A 15,366-nucleotide genomic window follows, 5' to 3' on the forward strand; every position below is an offset into this window, starting at 1 on the left:
GTCTTGATAGACACCCTGCATTTCATTTCATTTATAAGGTGATTGGTTGACCTATCAACCGCACAAATTATTATGAGTTAAAACAGCCCACTAGGAGAAATAGAGAACTGTCCAAGAATCTCAGACAGAGCAACAAAGTACATGTTGTAGCTTCTGTTTAGGCAGTGTAAAAGTTCATAAGCGTCCATAGAGAGAAACACTAAGTTTAAAAGATAAGTACTAAAAATCTACAGCCTCGCTAGACAAATATGAATTGTGTAGCGCTGTGGATAAGGGATTCTGGAGTAGATTGTGTATAAAACCATCTAAATGGGTTATTGTCTCCTTCTTAGGTTTTTCAATCAATTTTTGTTATCTCAATCTTGATGATCTCAGCCAAGCAGGTGGGTCAGCCACGAAGACTTGCACTGAGTGAGCAAATGTAAGTAAAATTACTTTTTACTGGTCATCAGCATTAGAAAAATAAAAAAATGCATCTGATTTGATTTTGAACACTTGGTAGAAGATCCGTGTGATTGTTGGAATGGACAGGTTACAGTGTTTGTTTATAATAATAATTATAATAAAAATTAAGTTAAGTAGTGCATTTATATACATGGTAATAAACTCGCATTTTAGTATATTTGTCATTTTAATTACAGAATAATGTGGCATTCTAACAACAAGAATGTTTGTATTATGCGTTAATAGCCTATGGCAAGCAGATCACTTAATTACAGGCTATAGTTACTATATAATTATATAATTACAAGTACTATACTTACAAGTCACTAGCCACTAAGTTTACATATGAAAAAAAAAGAGTTTAGATACAACCTAAAAACAGACATTATTTTTAAAAAACACAGTGAAAGTTGATGAATTGTGAAACATTGTATCAAACATTGTACCTGACTGCACCCCATCACAATACTCTTCTTTTCCAAGTCAAGCAGCTGAAACAGTTCTTCCAATGCCTGAAAAAAACCCAATATGTATTAGCAAAGAGATTGTTTGCTCTGTTATACGGGGATAAAGAGTACCCTGCTGGGTTTTGCTGCAGGAGATTACATTCTAGTTCAGTAATATAAAGAAAGATACAGAGAGGACAAAGTATACCAAACTATATACCAAAGTATACCAAAATATATATATATATGTAAATAAATAAAAATACTAAATATATATATTTATGAAATTATTTATGTATATGGATATATATATATATATATATATATATATGTAAATAAATAAAAATACTAAATATATATATATATATATATATATATATATATATATATATCCATATACATAAATAATTTCATAAATCTACACAGACTTTAAATATTTAAATACGTATATATATTTAAATTCTATGTGCATATTTATGTAATATTTTTACATAATTAAGTAATTTTATTGATTGCAATTTGCGGGACCTGCCTGACAACCCAGGCCGAAAGTCCAGAGAATTTAATTTGCTAGTACTGTATTTACCCTGTAACTTTCCATGACACCCTTAAACCTGTACATGGGGGTACTGTTTTACTCGGGAGACTTCACTGAACACAAATATTTGTGTTTCAAAACAGTAAACCTATCACAGCGATTATATTGTCAGTGAAAGTGAAGTTCTTTGCATTTTTGACACATAAACTGAACTTTCACTGATGATATCATTGTTGTGATAACTTTTACTGTTTTGAAACACTTATATTTGTGTTCAGCGAAGTCTCCCGAGAATAACAGTATCTCCCATGTACAGGTTTTATAGTATTTCTGAAAGTTATAAGGTCAAATATAAGGCTTAATTTTCTGTTTTTCACATTGAAATTTGCCAGATTCGTTATGTTGCCTTTGAAAGCATATGGTAGCCCAGGAATGAGAATTAAAGAAGACAACCCAAGGTATTGCAAATGGGGTATGTTCAGTCTTTTTTAGTAGTCACAAACACTGGCCAAAGTTAGCGTTCATAATTGTTTTTTACATTTTTAACACACAAACAAATATAAATGCTAATTTTGGCCAGTATTTGTGAATAAGTGGCTACTAAAAAAGACTGGACATACCCCATATTGAATACCCTGGGTTGTCTACTTTAAAAAAAATGTGTACATGTGAGGTGTGATTCAGAGATTTATGACAGATAACATTGTTACAATGTCACTATTGATACATTTTAAAAATATATATTTTAAAACAGCAATGTCCTACTTGTACTTATAGCCCTATAAATACTCCTGGGTATTTCTAAACTCAGGACAAAATTTAGAAACAATTTAGTATGGATGTTTTTTCGTAGGGTTGTAGATGCTTAACAGATTTTGGGGGTCAAAATAATGTTGTTTTTTTCAGAAAGACCATTTAATGGTGAGAAAAACTATATGTAATATGTGTGGGTACAGTAAATGAGTAAGAAGAAAATTACAGCTAAACACAAACACCGCAGAAATGTAGAAATAGTCCTGGTCCTTAACAGTAAGAAAATTTAAAAACAGTCTGGTCACTAGGGGCTTAATTAATGTTTTTTATTCTATTAATGACATTCTGTTAATAAATAACTGGTGCTTATCACACCTGGCACGAATCTCTATGGAAAACAATTTCCTCAAAATTTGTGCACACAGAATTTATTGATGACACCATCAACGTTTCCAAAATGAATTTGCTGCTGGAACCATCCGAGTCTTTACTGCATTTCATGATTTAAAGATCCATTCAATAACATTACAAGGTTTTCCCAGCACTGATAACAGATGACCAGATTCACGATGCAATATCCATCAATGCTTGTAAGTGTTATAAATCACTTGGATATCCTGTACGTTTTCTGAGCCTTGTACAGCATGCCTTACTAAATTAACCCATTATGTGTTAATGCGCTTTTAAGTATGGTATAATAATAATTCTGATACCTGTGTCTTATATCGTTATATGCTTCTCGAGTATACATGTATCTGTACAGATTCCTAATTGCATGTTGTAGTTTCCAACATTTCAAACAGAAATAGAGGATTCATTCGATTTTGGGGATATGGGTAAAAAAATATTTAGGTGACCAAGTCATTTACATTAAAGGATTACTATACTATTTTACTTGCCATTCTCCCATGCTTGTGGCTGGCCCCTCATCCATGGCTGAGATCACCAAACTTCATGATAACAGCTGTAACAGCAGTACCATGCCCACTGAGTGTTTGGATCATTTTGACTTGTATGAGGTGTTCCCAAAGTTTATTCCCATGATTTTCCCGCGCGGTGCTGGAAATAAGCTGAGTTTTAAACTTTTATAGGGAAGCAAAGGGGGGGGGGGGGGGCAAACCACCTAAATGGTGGGTTTAGCCCTACAGGGTCAGGAATACATGTCTGTGTATAGTGATCCTTTAATTATTTATTTGTATTTTATGTGTTATTTAAATTCACTCACGGCATGAAGTGCTCATTATGCTCACGTTAAATCCATGCAATTTAGATTTATTTTTTGTTTTGGAGCTCAAACAACAAAACAGTAACAGTTGCAGCTCCCTGGGAGTGCACTGGAGAGGTGCAAAATCCCAGTATCTGAGCGTGACTTTTTAAGAAGAAGTGTTAAAAAAGCAAGAAAGCCGAAGGTAATCTTAAAAACATAAATTGGGCTATTATACAGTATTTGTTTAAGGATGATTTAAAGACACATAATTCCTTGATCATTATATGTTTCCTGGTTGGCCAATATGAAAATCATTTAATTACTGCAATTTTTAGAGTCTACATTAAATCATCATGATGGGTGATTAGAGCATTATTAATGTAGGCGTTCCTGGGATCTGTCATTGGTATCTGTAGAGTGACATTATGTTTTTGGTCTTTTAATTACAACTTTGACAAAAACTGGTGAAAGTGTGGCATTGCCATTTGAAGAAATATCCCATTTCCATTGTCCATATTAAAAATCTTTGTGCAAGAGATGTGAGCAATGCATTTGAGATCAGAAAAAAGTAAAATTGTAAAAAAAAAAAAAGAACATTCCAGTAGGACAAGGTGTTGAAGGAATATGAACATTTTCTAGCATGTCATAAATCTATGTAATAGAGGCATAACTTTCCTATGGCAGGATTCGCTCAAGGCCAGATAAAACCGACTTTACAGCCACATCACAAGTGTGCCATGTCTAATCGTTGATCAAGGGCTTGTAATATATTGCACTGCAACACAAGCAAGCCATGTCTAATCATTAACCAATTTCCTATAACGTATTGCACTGTAGAGAGTAACAGAGAAGCACAGATGGTCAACATTCAAGAATTAAGAAAAATAGTTTCCTTCATACCGTCATTTTCTTTTCCTGATCATTATTTAGTACAACATTTACTCATGTGTTAGCTCCACCCTCACATCAGAAAGGAAATAGAACTCTGAAATTGGTATAAATAGGTCAAACCCCATCCCCACCAGGCAGTCTTTTTTTCTTGTCCTCACAGCAGTTTGGAAAGAGTCTGCTGTAGTAGGCCTAGACCAGGCAGTCTTTGTAACTAGCTTCACAACTCATATAGTATATGGGTGGGAACACAATGCTGCCATGTATAATGAGCAGGAAAAGAAAATTATAGTAAGTATGAAGCAATTTTCCTTATTCCTGATCAAACATGGCAGCATTTACTTATGGTAAAACCCAGGCACTATTTATAGTTGGAGGTACAGAGTTAAAATACAGCCAGGATATCCATTAGCAGCACTCGTAGCACCCCCAGACACACACAACACCCTTACACACAAAGCACCCCAGGACACACACAGCACCCTCAGACACACAGCACCCCCAGACACACACAGCACCCCCAGACACACACAACACCCTTACACACACAGCACCCTCAGACACACACAGCACCTTTACACACACACAGCACCCTCAGACACACACAGCACCCCAGACACACACAGCACCCCCAGACACACACAGCACCATTACACACAGCACTCTTACACACAGCACCCCGAGACACACACAGCACCCTTACACACACAGCACCCCCAGACACTCACAGCACCCTTACACACACTGCCCCCTCAGACACACACAGCACCCTCAGACACACAAAGCACCCTCAGACACACACAGCACCCTCAGACAGACAGCACCCAGACACACACAGCACCCTCCGACACACACAGCACCCTCAGACATACACAGCACCCAGACACACACAGCAGCCTCAGACACACACAGCACCCAAACACACAAAGCAGCCAGACACACAAAGCACTCTCACTGACACAGACAGCACCATCACTCACACAGCACCCTCAAACGCACACAGCACCTTCAGACACACAAAGCACTCTCACTCACACAGTCAGCACCATCACTCACACAGCACCCACACTCACACACAACACCCTCACTTACACACAGCACACTCAGATGCACACAGCACCCTTAGACAGGCACAGCACCCTCAGACACACACACATATATATATATATATATATATATATATATATATAATCTATAAAATAACCCTCAGTGAGTTAACAAAGAAAAAACCTAGAATGTGACGGCAGATAAAAACACCCTCACACACAGCACCCGTCTTACACACACACACTGCACCCCTCACACATACAATAGTCCAAATATATATATAATATATAAATATATATATATATACACACACACACACTACAGCACCCCATAACACTGCACCACTACACACATTACGCTCCAGATACACGCTAGATCCCTTACCCTATATACACTCTTAATCCTCTACACACACACACACACACACAATCTCCTATACACACTCTGGGTCTTTTACACACTATATCTCCTATACACACACACTGCACCACCTACACACACTACATTCCTTGAAAGCAAACACATACAACAATCTCTAAACACACCCTCTCTACAACCACTACACACACTATGTCACCTATACACACACACTACAGCCCGTATGCACACACTCACTACATCCCCTATAACACTATGCCCCCTATACACACACTCTCTACAGCCCCTAGCCACACATATTACACCACAAACACAAATTAAATTTACCTATTTACACAATACCACACCACACTCTACACACACACAATCCCACAAGCAGGCTCCAAACACATGCACCATACTCTTTCCTGGCACTTTTGTCCTCTGTTATCCCACTTGTGGAGACACCAGAGACAATTTAAAAGCAAACACAGTGCAAGCATGTTATTAAATTTGCTTGCACTGCGCAGAACAAATACAGGGCCTTTTTCTGATGCTAGAGCTCTTCAGCAGGGCTCTGCGCATTGAACCAACATGCTCACTTTGAGAGGGAGCGTGCTTGTCATTAGTGATGACAAAACACACCCTCTCTGGCCCCGCCCCCTTCTTAGGGGGCTGCTCTGATTAAAAAAAGGCCCGGGCCTAAATTTTTTTCGCAGTCCGGCCCTGCTAGTCATTAAAGGATTACTACAACTGTTTTAACTTAAAAAAATGAAATGAAAGATGCCCCATTTGGCATTATACTTTAGGTCCTAAATGGGTTTTTTCTTACCTGGAATCCAACACCGGCCATAGCTCCCAGTATTGCTTGCCACCACCTCCTCCAGACTTCACGCCTCCTATTGCAAAGTCCAATCAAAGTTTTCTAATAGAGAAGCCTTTGATTGACCCATTTTTCCAGATCTGAGTGAATGCACATGTTCTGAGCTAGCAAATGTAGAGGTAGTGGAGAGGGAGAGAAGGAAGTAGCCTAAAAACAATTGCACTGAGGGGATAGGGAGGTGGAACAGCTGCAGGGAGGGAGGGGAGACACAAGATTTTAGAAGACGATTACATCAGTTGCTAGCGTGCAATCTGTGCTGATGACAGACATAAAATGGAACAGAACAGAATTCTGGACTGCCAATGTAACATGTACCAGGGATGTAACTAGCCCCATGTACACAAATATATTTGGATATGCAGTGTTTCAAGCTGAAACACTGCTCAGCCAGATTCCTTCTCCAATTACAACTTAAAGAAACAGACGTTGTCATGGACATTGGAGTAATCTTTTAATGTACTTATCTGTGATGGGTATATCAAACAAAACAGCCATGAAGACATATTAACTACTGCAGGCCACTACTCCAGTGGCAAATGGGGATTTGAAAAACTCAGTCTAAACTGTTTAAACTAGAGTATTCTAAATGTATTCCATATGTCATTTGTCATCACGACTGTGGGAAGTTATATAACAGACCCCGGACATGGGGGTATACCTAAAAGGGGCATTCCAAGGTCTTCACTTTATAAGTGCTGTTTAATGGGTCTTCAGGGTAAGAGGTTTATCCCTGACTTGGCCTCATGTAACCAGTGGACCACAGTCATTCCCTCAGGGACAGAGTTAGGACAGACCTGGGTCACTAAAGGTGGTACTTATGGAGGCAGCTCATGCATATGCGCGGTTTGCTGGGTCTTCAGGGATTAGTGGTTTAACCTTGGCATGGCCTACAAAAATATTGGCCTAGTAAACATCAAATAAAAATCTACAGCAGGCTATTTCCAAACTGCTGTGAGGATGATAAAAAAAAGACTGCCTGATGGGGAGGGGTTGCCCTATTTATACCAATTTTCAAGTTCTATTTCCTGAACTTTCTGCTGTGATTGGAATAGCTAACCCATAGGTAAATGCTGCCGTGTTTGATCAGGAAATTAGGATATAAACTTCATATCAGAGGTTACTCATCCAAACAGGCTTAGAGAAAGCCATCCCCAAAACATACTTATAAGAGATACTCTTACAACAGTTCTGTGTTAAACTGTTTTTGAATGTTCCCCATTGCAGTTAAGGAAAAGGCAGAGTGCAACTCTTTGTAATGTTCATCATACCAATTAATACCATCAAGTCATCAGCTAATGTTCTCAGTCTATCACTGTGCCATAGTGTTCCATCAGCAACCATCAACATTCCACAGTTCAGTCTGAAACCACTTTCAAATGGTTTAATACTAAATAAGAGCCTCGACCAGCAAATAGAAGAGAGAGGTTGGGCTGCACATGAAGTCCTTCATTTTGTGTTAAAAATTTAAAAAAGGCCCTAATGACTGAATCTCTAAAATATTCAATCAATTCATATGCTCAACCAAAACAGAATTTTTTAAATGTTTAACATCCCAGTGGTAGCACACAAAGAAAATGTTAAATTACTTTTTGTCACTGCAAGTGAAAAGGAAACTTTTTTGTGTTGGCTTTAAGTGTTGCTGAATTTAATCAGTTAATCAGTTAAAAATATGAAAAGACCTCCTTCAAGAGGTATGCATATTTTATCAATCCCCTTTTGAAATGTTGCTATCATGTTCCGTGGAGGCGTACGATAACAATACTGACCTTTACAGAGTGTCAAGTTAAAAACCTATAGTTTGAAATCAATCGACAAACGTGTAGAAGCTTTGTCTGATGTAGCGTGTGGAAATGTATTATTCATTTCAGTGCTGGCTTTAGTAACCACTGAATATTTAGTAGCTTTTTCAAACGTTATTTAACAGAACAGGATTTTTTTATTTTATAATATTCTTTTTTTGTCAAAGTCTGTAGAAAAATAAAATTGGCTGTAATCCCTCGCTTACTGTGAAATATGATTCAAAATAGCCATAACGTAGAGCAGTCACAGATTGCACTTTGTTGCTTCATCTGTTGCTTACATGAAAAACTAAAAATGATGGGGGCTAGGTGAGTTAAAATAAACTAGGAGATATTGTAACACCATCAACCACAGGAGCAGTGCCATGGTAGGATTTTGTTTCTTTTAAAAAAATATAAAATATATATTTGGCATGTGTTGCTCTGCAAATACTCTGCTCCTTGTGCTATTAACAGTCTAGGCAATCTGGTTTATGCAACAGGATGCATTGTCGCCAGCTCTCCTGCCTTCTTATTTTCTAAACGGATAATTGTTCCCCAGGCACTCAGCCACTGGCACAGAATTTCTATGTTTATCCACTCAGGTACCTGCTCATCCAGTGCAGCTACTGGTAGACCAGGCTTTTCTACAAAACATCTGATACAGCAGCCCAGTCTGCAGCCCAGTCTGCAATGCAGTATACTGTAACATATAATGAACACTCAAAGGCACATTCCACATACAAAGCTACACACAGAAAAAATTACAGATATGTCAGGTCGCCTAGACCAGATTGCCTAGACATTATTCACAATATTACACATACATAATGTAGTACACAAACACAGTATCCATCCATACGCAGCAGACATACATATTATGCACATGAATTCAAATACAATCAAATGTAGCAGAGCAGAGACTTGCTGAAAATCGTGAAATGAACAGCCTTATTACATTACAGATTAGTATATTCACTGTTACATTTGGCTGGATATTTCTTGTATTTATTTAGCATTGAATGGAGTTGTGAGAATATATATTAGGAAGACAAAAAAATGGACAAAGTCAAGACTAAATTCTGAGTCAGCCCTCTTCTCCTGAATATACCTCTCATTTACTCGTGCCTATCCACTTCACATATTGTAACCCTGATTGAAAACAGTCCAGTTTAATTAAATATTCCCCTCATTAACTATTGATGTTCATAGGCCCCTACCTCAAAATGGTAACTATGAAAAGACTAGGTTGCTTATTCATTATTATTATTATTATTGTAACCATTACTTATTATGGTACCCATGTATTGGTCAAGTGGTCCTCTTACTAAGAAGTGTAATTTAGATTCAGAAAGATACCTTAGCAAGAAAGGAGAGTTTTTACTTAATTTCAATTTGTAAATCAGATTCAAATAAATCCATTGTTTTTAAATGTAACCATGATCCAGAGGCGGCTCTAGACTTTATGAGGCCTTAGGCGAAAAGCAAACATGAGGCCCCACTAACAAAAAAGTGTCACATATACACATTGATGCACTGTCTACCTGTGTGTGTGCCTGAGAGTGTGTCTGACAGAGTATCCTTGTGTGTGTGAATGTATGTCTCTGTGAGCATGTTTGCGTTTTTGTCTGAGACCCTACGTGTATGGGGTAGCTGCTTGAAGTGTGTTGTGTGAGAGGCGGGTGATGGTGAGAGGGGGGTCATGGTGTGGGGGTGATGGAGAGAGGGAGAGAGGGGTGATGGTGAGGGGGGTGATGGTGTAGGGGTGATGGTGAGAGGGAGGGGGGTAATGGTGAGAGGGAGGGGGGGTGATGGTGAGAGGGAGAGTGATGGTGAGAGGGAGAGGGGGTGATGGTGAGAGGGAGAGGGGGGTGATGGTGAGAGGGAGAGGGGGTGATGGTGAGAGGGAGAGGGGGTGATGGTGAGAGGGGTGTCATGGACGGTGTGGGGGTGATGGTGAGAGGGAGAGGGAGATGGGGGTGATGGTGTGGGGTGATGGTGAGAGGGAGAGGGAGGGGGGTAATGGTGAGAGGGAGAGTGATCGTGAGAGGGAGAGTGATCGTGAGAGGCTGAGGGTGGTGATGCTGAGGGTGGTGATGCTGAGGGTGGTGAGGGGTGGTGAGACTGAAGGTGGTGAGGGTGGTGAGGCTGAGGGTGGTGGTGAGGCTGAGGGTGGTGAGGGTGGTGAGGCTGAGGGTGATGGGAGGTGATGAGGCTGTGGGTGGTGGGGGGTGATGAGGCTGAGTGTGGTGGGGGCGGTGAGGCTGAAGGTGGTGGAGGTGATGAGGCGGAAGGTGGTGGGGGTGGTGAGGCTGAGGGTGGTGGGGGTGGTGAGGCTGAGTGTGGTGGAGGTTAATGAGGCGGAGGAGGGTGGTGGGGGGTGGTGAGGCTGAGGGTGGTGGGGGGTGGTGAGGCTGAGGGTGGTGGGGGGTGGTGAGGCTGAAGGTGGTGGGGTGGTGAGGCTGAAGGTGGTGGGGGTGATGAGGCTGAGGGTGGTGAGGCTGAGGGTGGTGGGGGTGGTGAGGCTGAGGGTGGTGGTGGGTGATGAGGCTGAGGGTGGTGGGGGTGATGAGGCTGAGGGTGGTGGGGGTGATGAGGCTGAGGGATGTGGGACGTGATAAGGCTGAGGGTGGTGGGAGGTGATGAGGCTGAGGGTGGTGGGGGTGATGATGCTGAGGGTGGTGGGGGTGATGAGGGTGGGGTGGTAAAGCTGAAGGTGGGGTGATGAGGCTGAGGGTGCTGAGGCTGAGGGTGGTGAGGCTGAGGGTGGTGGGGGTGGTGAGGCTGAGGGTGGTGGGGGGGTGAGGCTGAGGGTGGTGGGGGTGATGAGGCTGAGGGTGGTGGGAGGTGATGAGGCTGAGGGTGGTGGGGGTGATGAGGCTGAGGGTGGTGGGGGGTGATGAGGCTGAGTGTGGTGGGGGCGGTGAGGCTGAAGGTGGTGGAGGTGATGAGGCGGAAGGTGGTGGGGGTGGTGAGGCTGAGGGTGGTGGGGGTGGTGAGGCTGAGTGTGGTGGAGGTTAATGAGGCGGAGGAGGGTGGTGGGGGTGGTGAGGCTGAGGGTGGTGGGGGGTGGTAAGGCTGAAGGTGGTGGGGTGGTGAGGCTGAAGGTGGTGGGGGTGATGAGGCTGAGGGTGGTGAGGCTGAGGGTGGTGGGGGTGGTGAGGCTGAGGGTGGTGGTGGGTGATGAGGCTGAGGGTGGTGGGGGTGATGAGGCTGAGGGTGGTGAGGCTGATGGTGGTGGGGGTGATGAGGCTGAGGGATGTGGGACGTGATAAGGCTGAGGGTGGTGGGAGGTGATGAGGCTGAGGGTGGTGGGGGTGATGATGCTGAGGGTGGTGGGGGTGATGAGGGTGGGGTGGTGAGGCTGAAGGTGGGGTGATGAGGCTGAGGGTGCTGAGGCTGAGGGTGGTGAGGCTGAGGGTGGTGGGGGTGGTGAGGCTGAGGGTGGTGGGGGGGGTGAGGCTGAGGGTGGTGGGGGTGATGAGGCTGAGGGTGGTGGGGGTGATGAGGCTGAGGGTGGTGGGAGGTGATAAGGCTGAGGGTGGTGGGAGGTGATGAGGCTGAGGGTGGTGGGGGTGATGATGCTGAGGGTGGTGGGGGGTGATGAGGCTGAGGGTGGTGGGGGGGGTGAGGCTGAGGGTGGTGGGAGGTGATGAGGCTGAGGGTGGTGGGGGGTGATGAGGCTGAGGGTGGTGGGGGTGATGAGGCTGAGGGTGGTGGGAGGTGATAAGGCTGAGGGTGGTGGGAGGTGATGAGGCTGAGGGTGGTGGGGGTGATGATGCTGAGGGTGGTGGGGGGTGATGAGGGTGGGGTGGTGAGGCTGAAGGTGGGGGGGTGGTGAGGCTGAGGGTGATGGGGGTGGTGAGGCTGAGGGTGGTGGGGGTGATGAGGCTGAGGGTGGTGGGAGGTGATGAGGCTGAGGGTGGTGGGAGGTTCAGTTAAGCACCCTGTGTATTGAGTGTGTTTCCTTCTTCCATTCCTTATTAAGAATTTGACATTTATTGTTGACTGTAAAAGGCCACTAACAGCAACTTTTTAACACAAGAACAGTCCACGAAAGTTCATTTCAGAATCTTAATGATTCACAAAACAAAGTATGTGATGCACTCAGCAATAAAACAGAATATAGAGTAATTTTACCATGAAGCCAATTTTCTCTAGCATTATGAATACATTTAAACCTGTATATCAAAATTTAGTGGAGGTCACAGTTTTCTACAGCTTCATCACTCTGACAATTAAAATAATTATTTCTTTCATATTTCTGTACAGCCACTAAATTAGAGTTACTTTTTTGGCCATTAGAAACTCCAAGGAGGGATATTATCACAGCTTCATATATCCCAAATGTAGCCAGATTTATTGGAAGCGGTAATATCTCAGATCACAGAGGCAAAGACAGTCATAAATAATAATATATGAATATATATTTAATTATTTGTGTCAAACAGCGGGGATATTCCACAGACTGAACACTAAATCCCTACGCCCGTATTTATCCTACTCATAGCTCCAGGAACCTGCATGTTAAAACTCTCATTTCAAAGTATAACTGTACATCCTTCTATCTTCTATCTAAATTATTCATGTGACTCAATGACTAGTCTTTTCATCTGCTCTGCTTCTCACCAGGGTGTTTGCTTATAAATTTCACATTCTCCATGTAACATAAAAAAGAAGATTAATACACATAAAGCAATCTTTTGGAAACAGATAACGATAATTGCCTAATAAGAAAATAACACCATAAACAACAGTTATGAAACTATAAATTTTCTATGCAGTTCTTTTTTTCTGTATTTCCACTCGGGCAAATATTTATATTTTCATGATATAGTGTATTAATGTTTACTAAGTTTCAAAATGTTAGAGACAAACTCTTGGAAGCTGATTCTGTAAATACTGCTTTGCTACTCAGTTTTAGCAAGAAACCTGTGAGACCATATAGGTGATGCCTTAAATCTAAATTCAAAATCAGTTTAGCTGGCTCAAACTGTTATATGCTGACTAAGGAGCTAACTCACCCAAACAGCAAGTAAACACTCAATATCAGAAAGCTTGTTTCTGGGAGCAGGTCCTTCTCAGCACCTTGATGAGCTGAAGTTTATGAATCGATTTTGCTTACGAAGCATAACTGAGAGTAACCCAGCGGCTAGTCATTTGGTAATAAATAACTAAGCTGCAATAAAACTCATTGCAATTTGGCTGTCAGTGTGTGTGTGTGGCTGGCTGTCAGTGTGTGTATGTGTGTCTGGCTGTCAGTGTGTGTGTGTGTGTGTGTGTGTGTCAGTGTGTCTCTGTGAGTGAGTATGTCTGTCAGTGTGTGTCTGAGTGATTGTGTGTGTCTGTGACTGAGTGTGTGTGTCTGTGAGTGAGAGTGTGTGTGTGTATATCTGTCAGTGTGTGTCTGTAAAGGGGGCATGTATGTCTGAGTGGCTGTGTGTGTCTGTGAGTGTATGTCTGTCTGTTAATGTGTGTTTGTGTCTTATTGATTGTGTGTGTGTGTGTGTGTGTGTGTGTGTGTCAGTGTGTGTGTGTGCGTGTGTGAGGGTGTGTGTGTGTGTCTGTCAGTGTGTGTCTGTCAGGGCACCTGTGTGTCTGAGTGATTGTGTGTGTCTGTGATTGAGTGTGGGTGTCTGTCAGTGAATGTGTATGTATGTGTGTGTATGTCTGAGTGATTGTGTATGCCTGTCAGTGTGTGTGTCTGTGAGTGGGTGTGTGGGTGTCAGTAAGTGAGTGTGTCTGTGTCATTGTGTGTGTATGTCTGTGATTGTGTGTGTCTGTGAGTTAGTCAGTGATTGTGTGTTTCTGTCACATTGTGTCAAATTAGTGTGTGTGTGTATGTCAGTGTATCTGAGAGTGTGTGTCTGTCAGTCAAAGTGTGTTAGTCTTTAACAGGAAGAGGTGTGGCATTGTAAATTAGGGGGTGCCCAAGTTCTGTCATGCCTAGCACAGCACACATCCAAAATACACCACTGGCTGCATGTGTGAGAGATGATTTTTATACTTGGTTAGGCAATGTCTGTTTTACATCCTATATGCCTACATGCATCAGAGTGCTGGACATGCTCGACCAGAGGTGTAGACAACACATTATTATTATTGGTATTTAAATATCGCCAACTTATTCTCGCAGCACTTTACAATATGATTAAAGGGAGAAATTTAACAAATAATGAGACAATTACACTTAACAAAATTATAAGCGCAGCACTTTTGTTTTTGCCCCCATTTTTCATGCGCTAAACCATGGGTCGTCAACCTGGTCCTTACCGCCCACTAGTGGGCGTTTCGGGATTCCAGGTGGGCGGTAGGGATTTTCAATTTTTTTTATAGATTGGGTGAGCGGGCGGGCGTATGCGAGCCGGCGGTACCCTTGCGACCGGGTACCGCCATCACCACTTGCGGCCCAGGCCCGGGCGGCAATCCGCCGGGGCCGCATATGGAGGGGTCCATCGGGTGGCCCATGCTGTCAGGGCCACCCGATGGATGTGGATTGTGAGGGGGCCCGGTCAGCGCTGGGCGCTTTAACAGCGCGACCGGGCCCCCTGTGATGACATCACAGAGCTGGGAGGAAGTGATTCCCCGGTCACTCCTCCCAGCTAAAACTGAGAGCCGCGCGGGAGGAAGGAGGAGGAGGGAGTCAGAGTGGGAACTCTGACTCCCATCCACCTGAGCCACCACTGGACCCCAGGGAAAGTCACCCTCCTGCACCATAAAGGTAGGAAACAGGAGGGTGACTTAAATATAATGTGTGTTTGTTTGTGTGTGTGTCTTTGTATGTGTGTCTGTATGTGTGTCTTATGTATGTGTCTTGTGTGTGTCTGTATATATGTATCTTGTCTTTGTATGTATGTCTTGTGTGTGTATGTGTCTTTGTATGTATGTCTTGTGTGTGTCTGTGTCTTTGTATGTATGTCTTGTGTGTGTCTGTCTGTATGTGTGTCTTTGTATGTGTCGTGTGTATGTGTGTGTGTGTCTGTCTGTATATATATATGTGTGTCTTGTCTTTGTATGTATATGTT

The 15,366-nt window shown here is 42.6% G+C and overlaps 1 protein-coding gene across 3 annotated transcripts in view; it reads right to left on the reverse strand.

Moving 5' to 3' along the window:
- Positions 1 to 15,366, reverse strand: part of MYO18B (myosin XVIIIB) — a 560,248-nt gene that overhangs the window by 281,534 nt on the left and 263,348 nt on the right. For all 3 annotated transcript variants that reach the window (XM_063454642.1, XM_063454641.1, XM_063454640.1), the window contains exon 23: positions 891 to 956. In XM_063454642.1, the coding sequence (XP_063310712.1) occupies positions 891 to 956 (66 nt within the window). The remainder of the gene's footprint in view (positions 1 to 890; positions 957 to 15,366) is intronic.

This window comes from Pelobates fuscus, chromosome 5, assembly GCF_036172605.1.
Source record: "Pelobates fuscus isolate aPelFus1 chromosome 5, aPelFus1.pri, whole genome shotgun sequence".
Taxonomy (NCBI): Eukaryota; Metazoa; Chordata; class Amphibia; order Anura; family Pelobatidae; genus Pelobates; species Pelobates fuscus.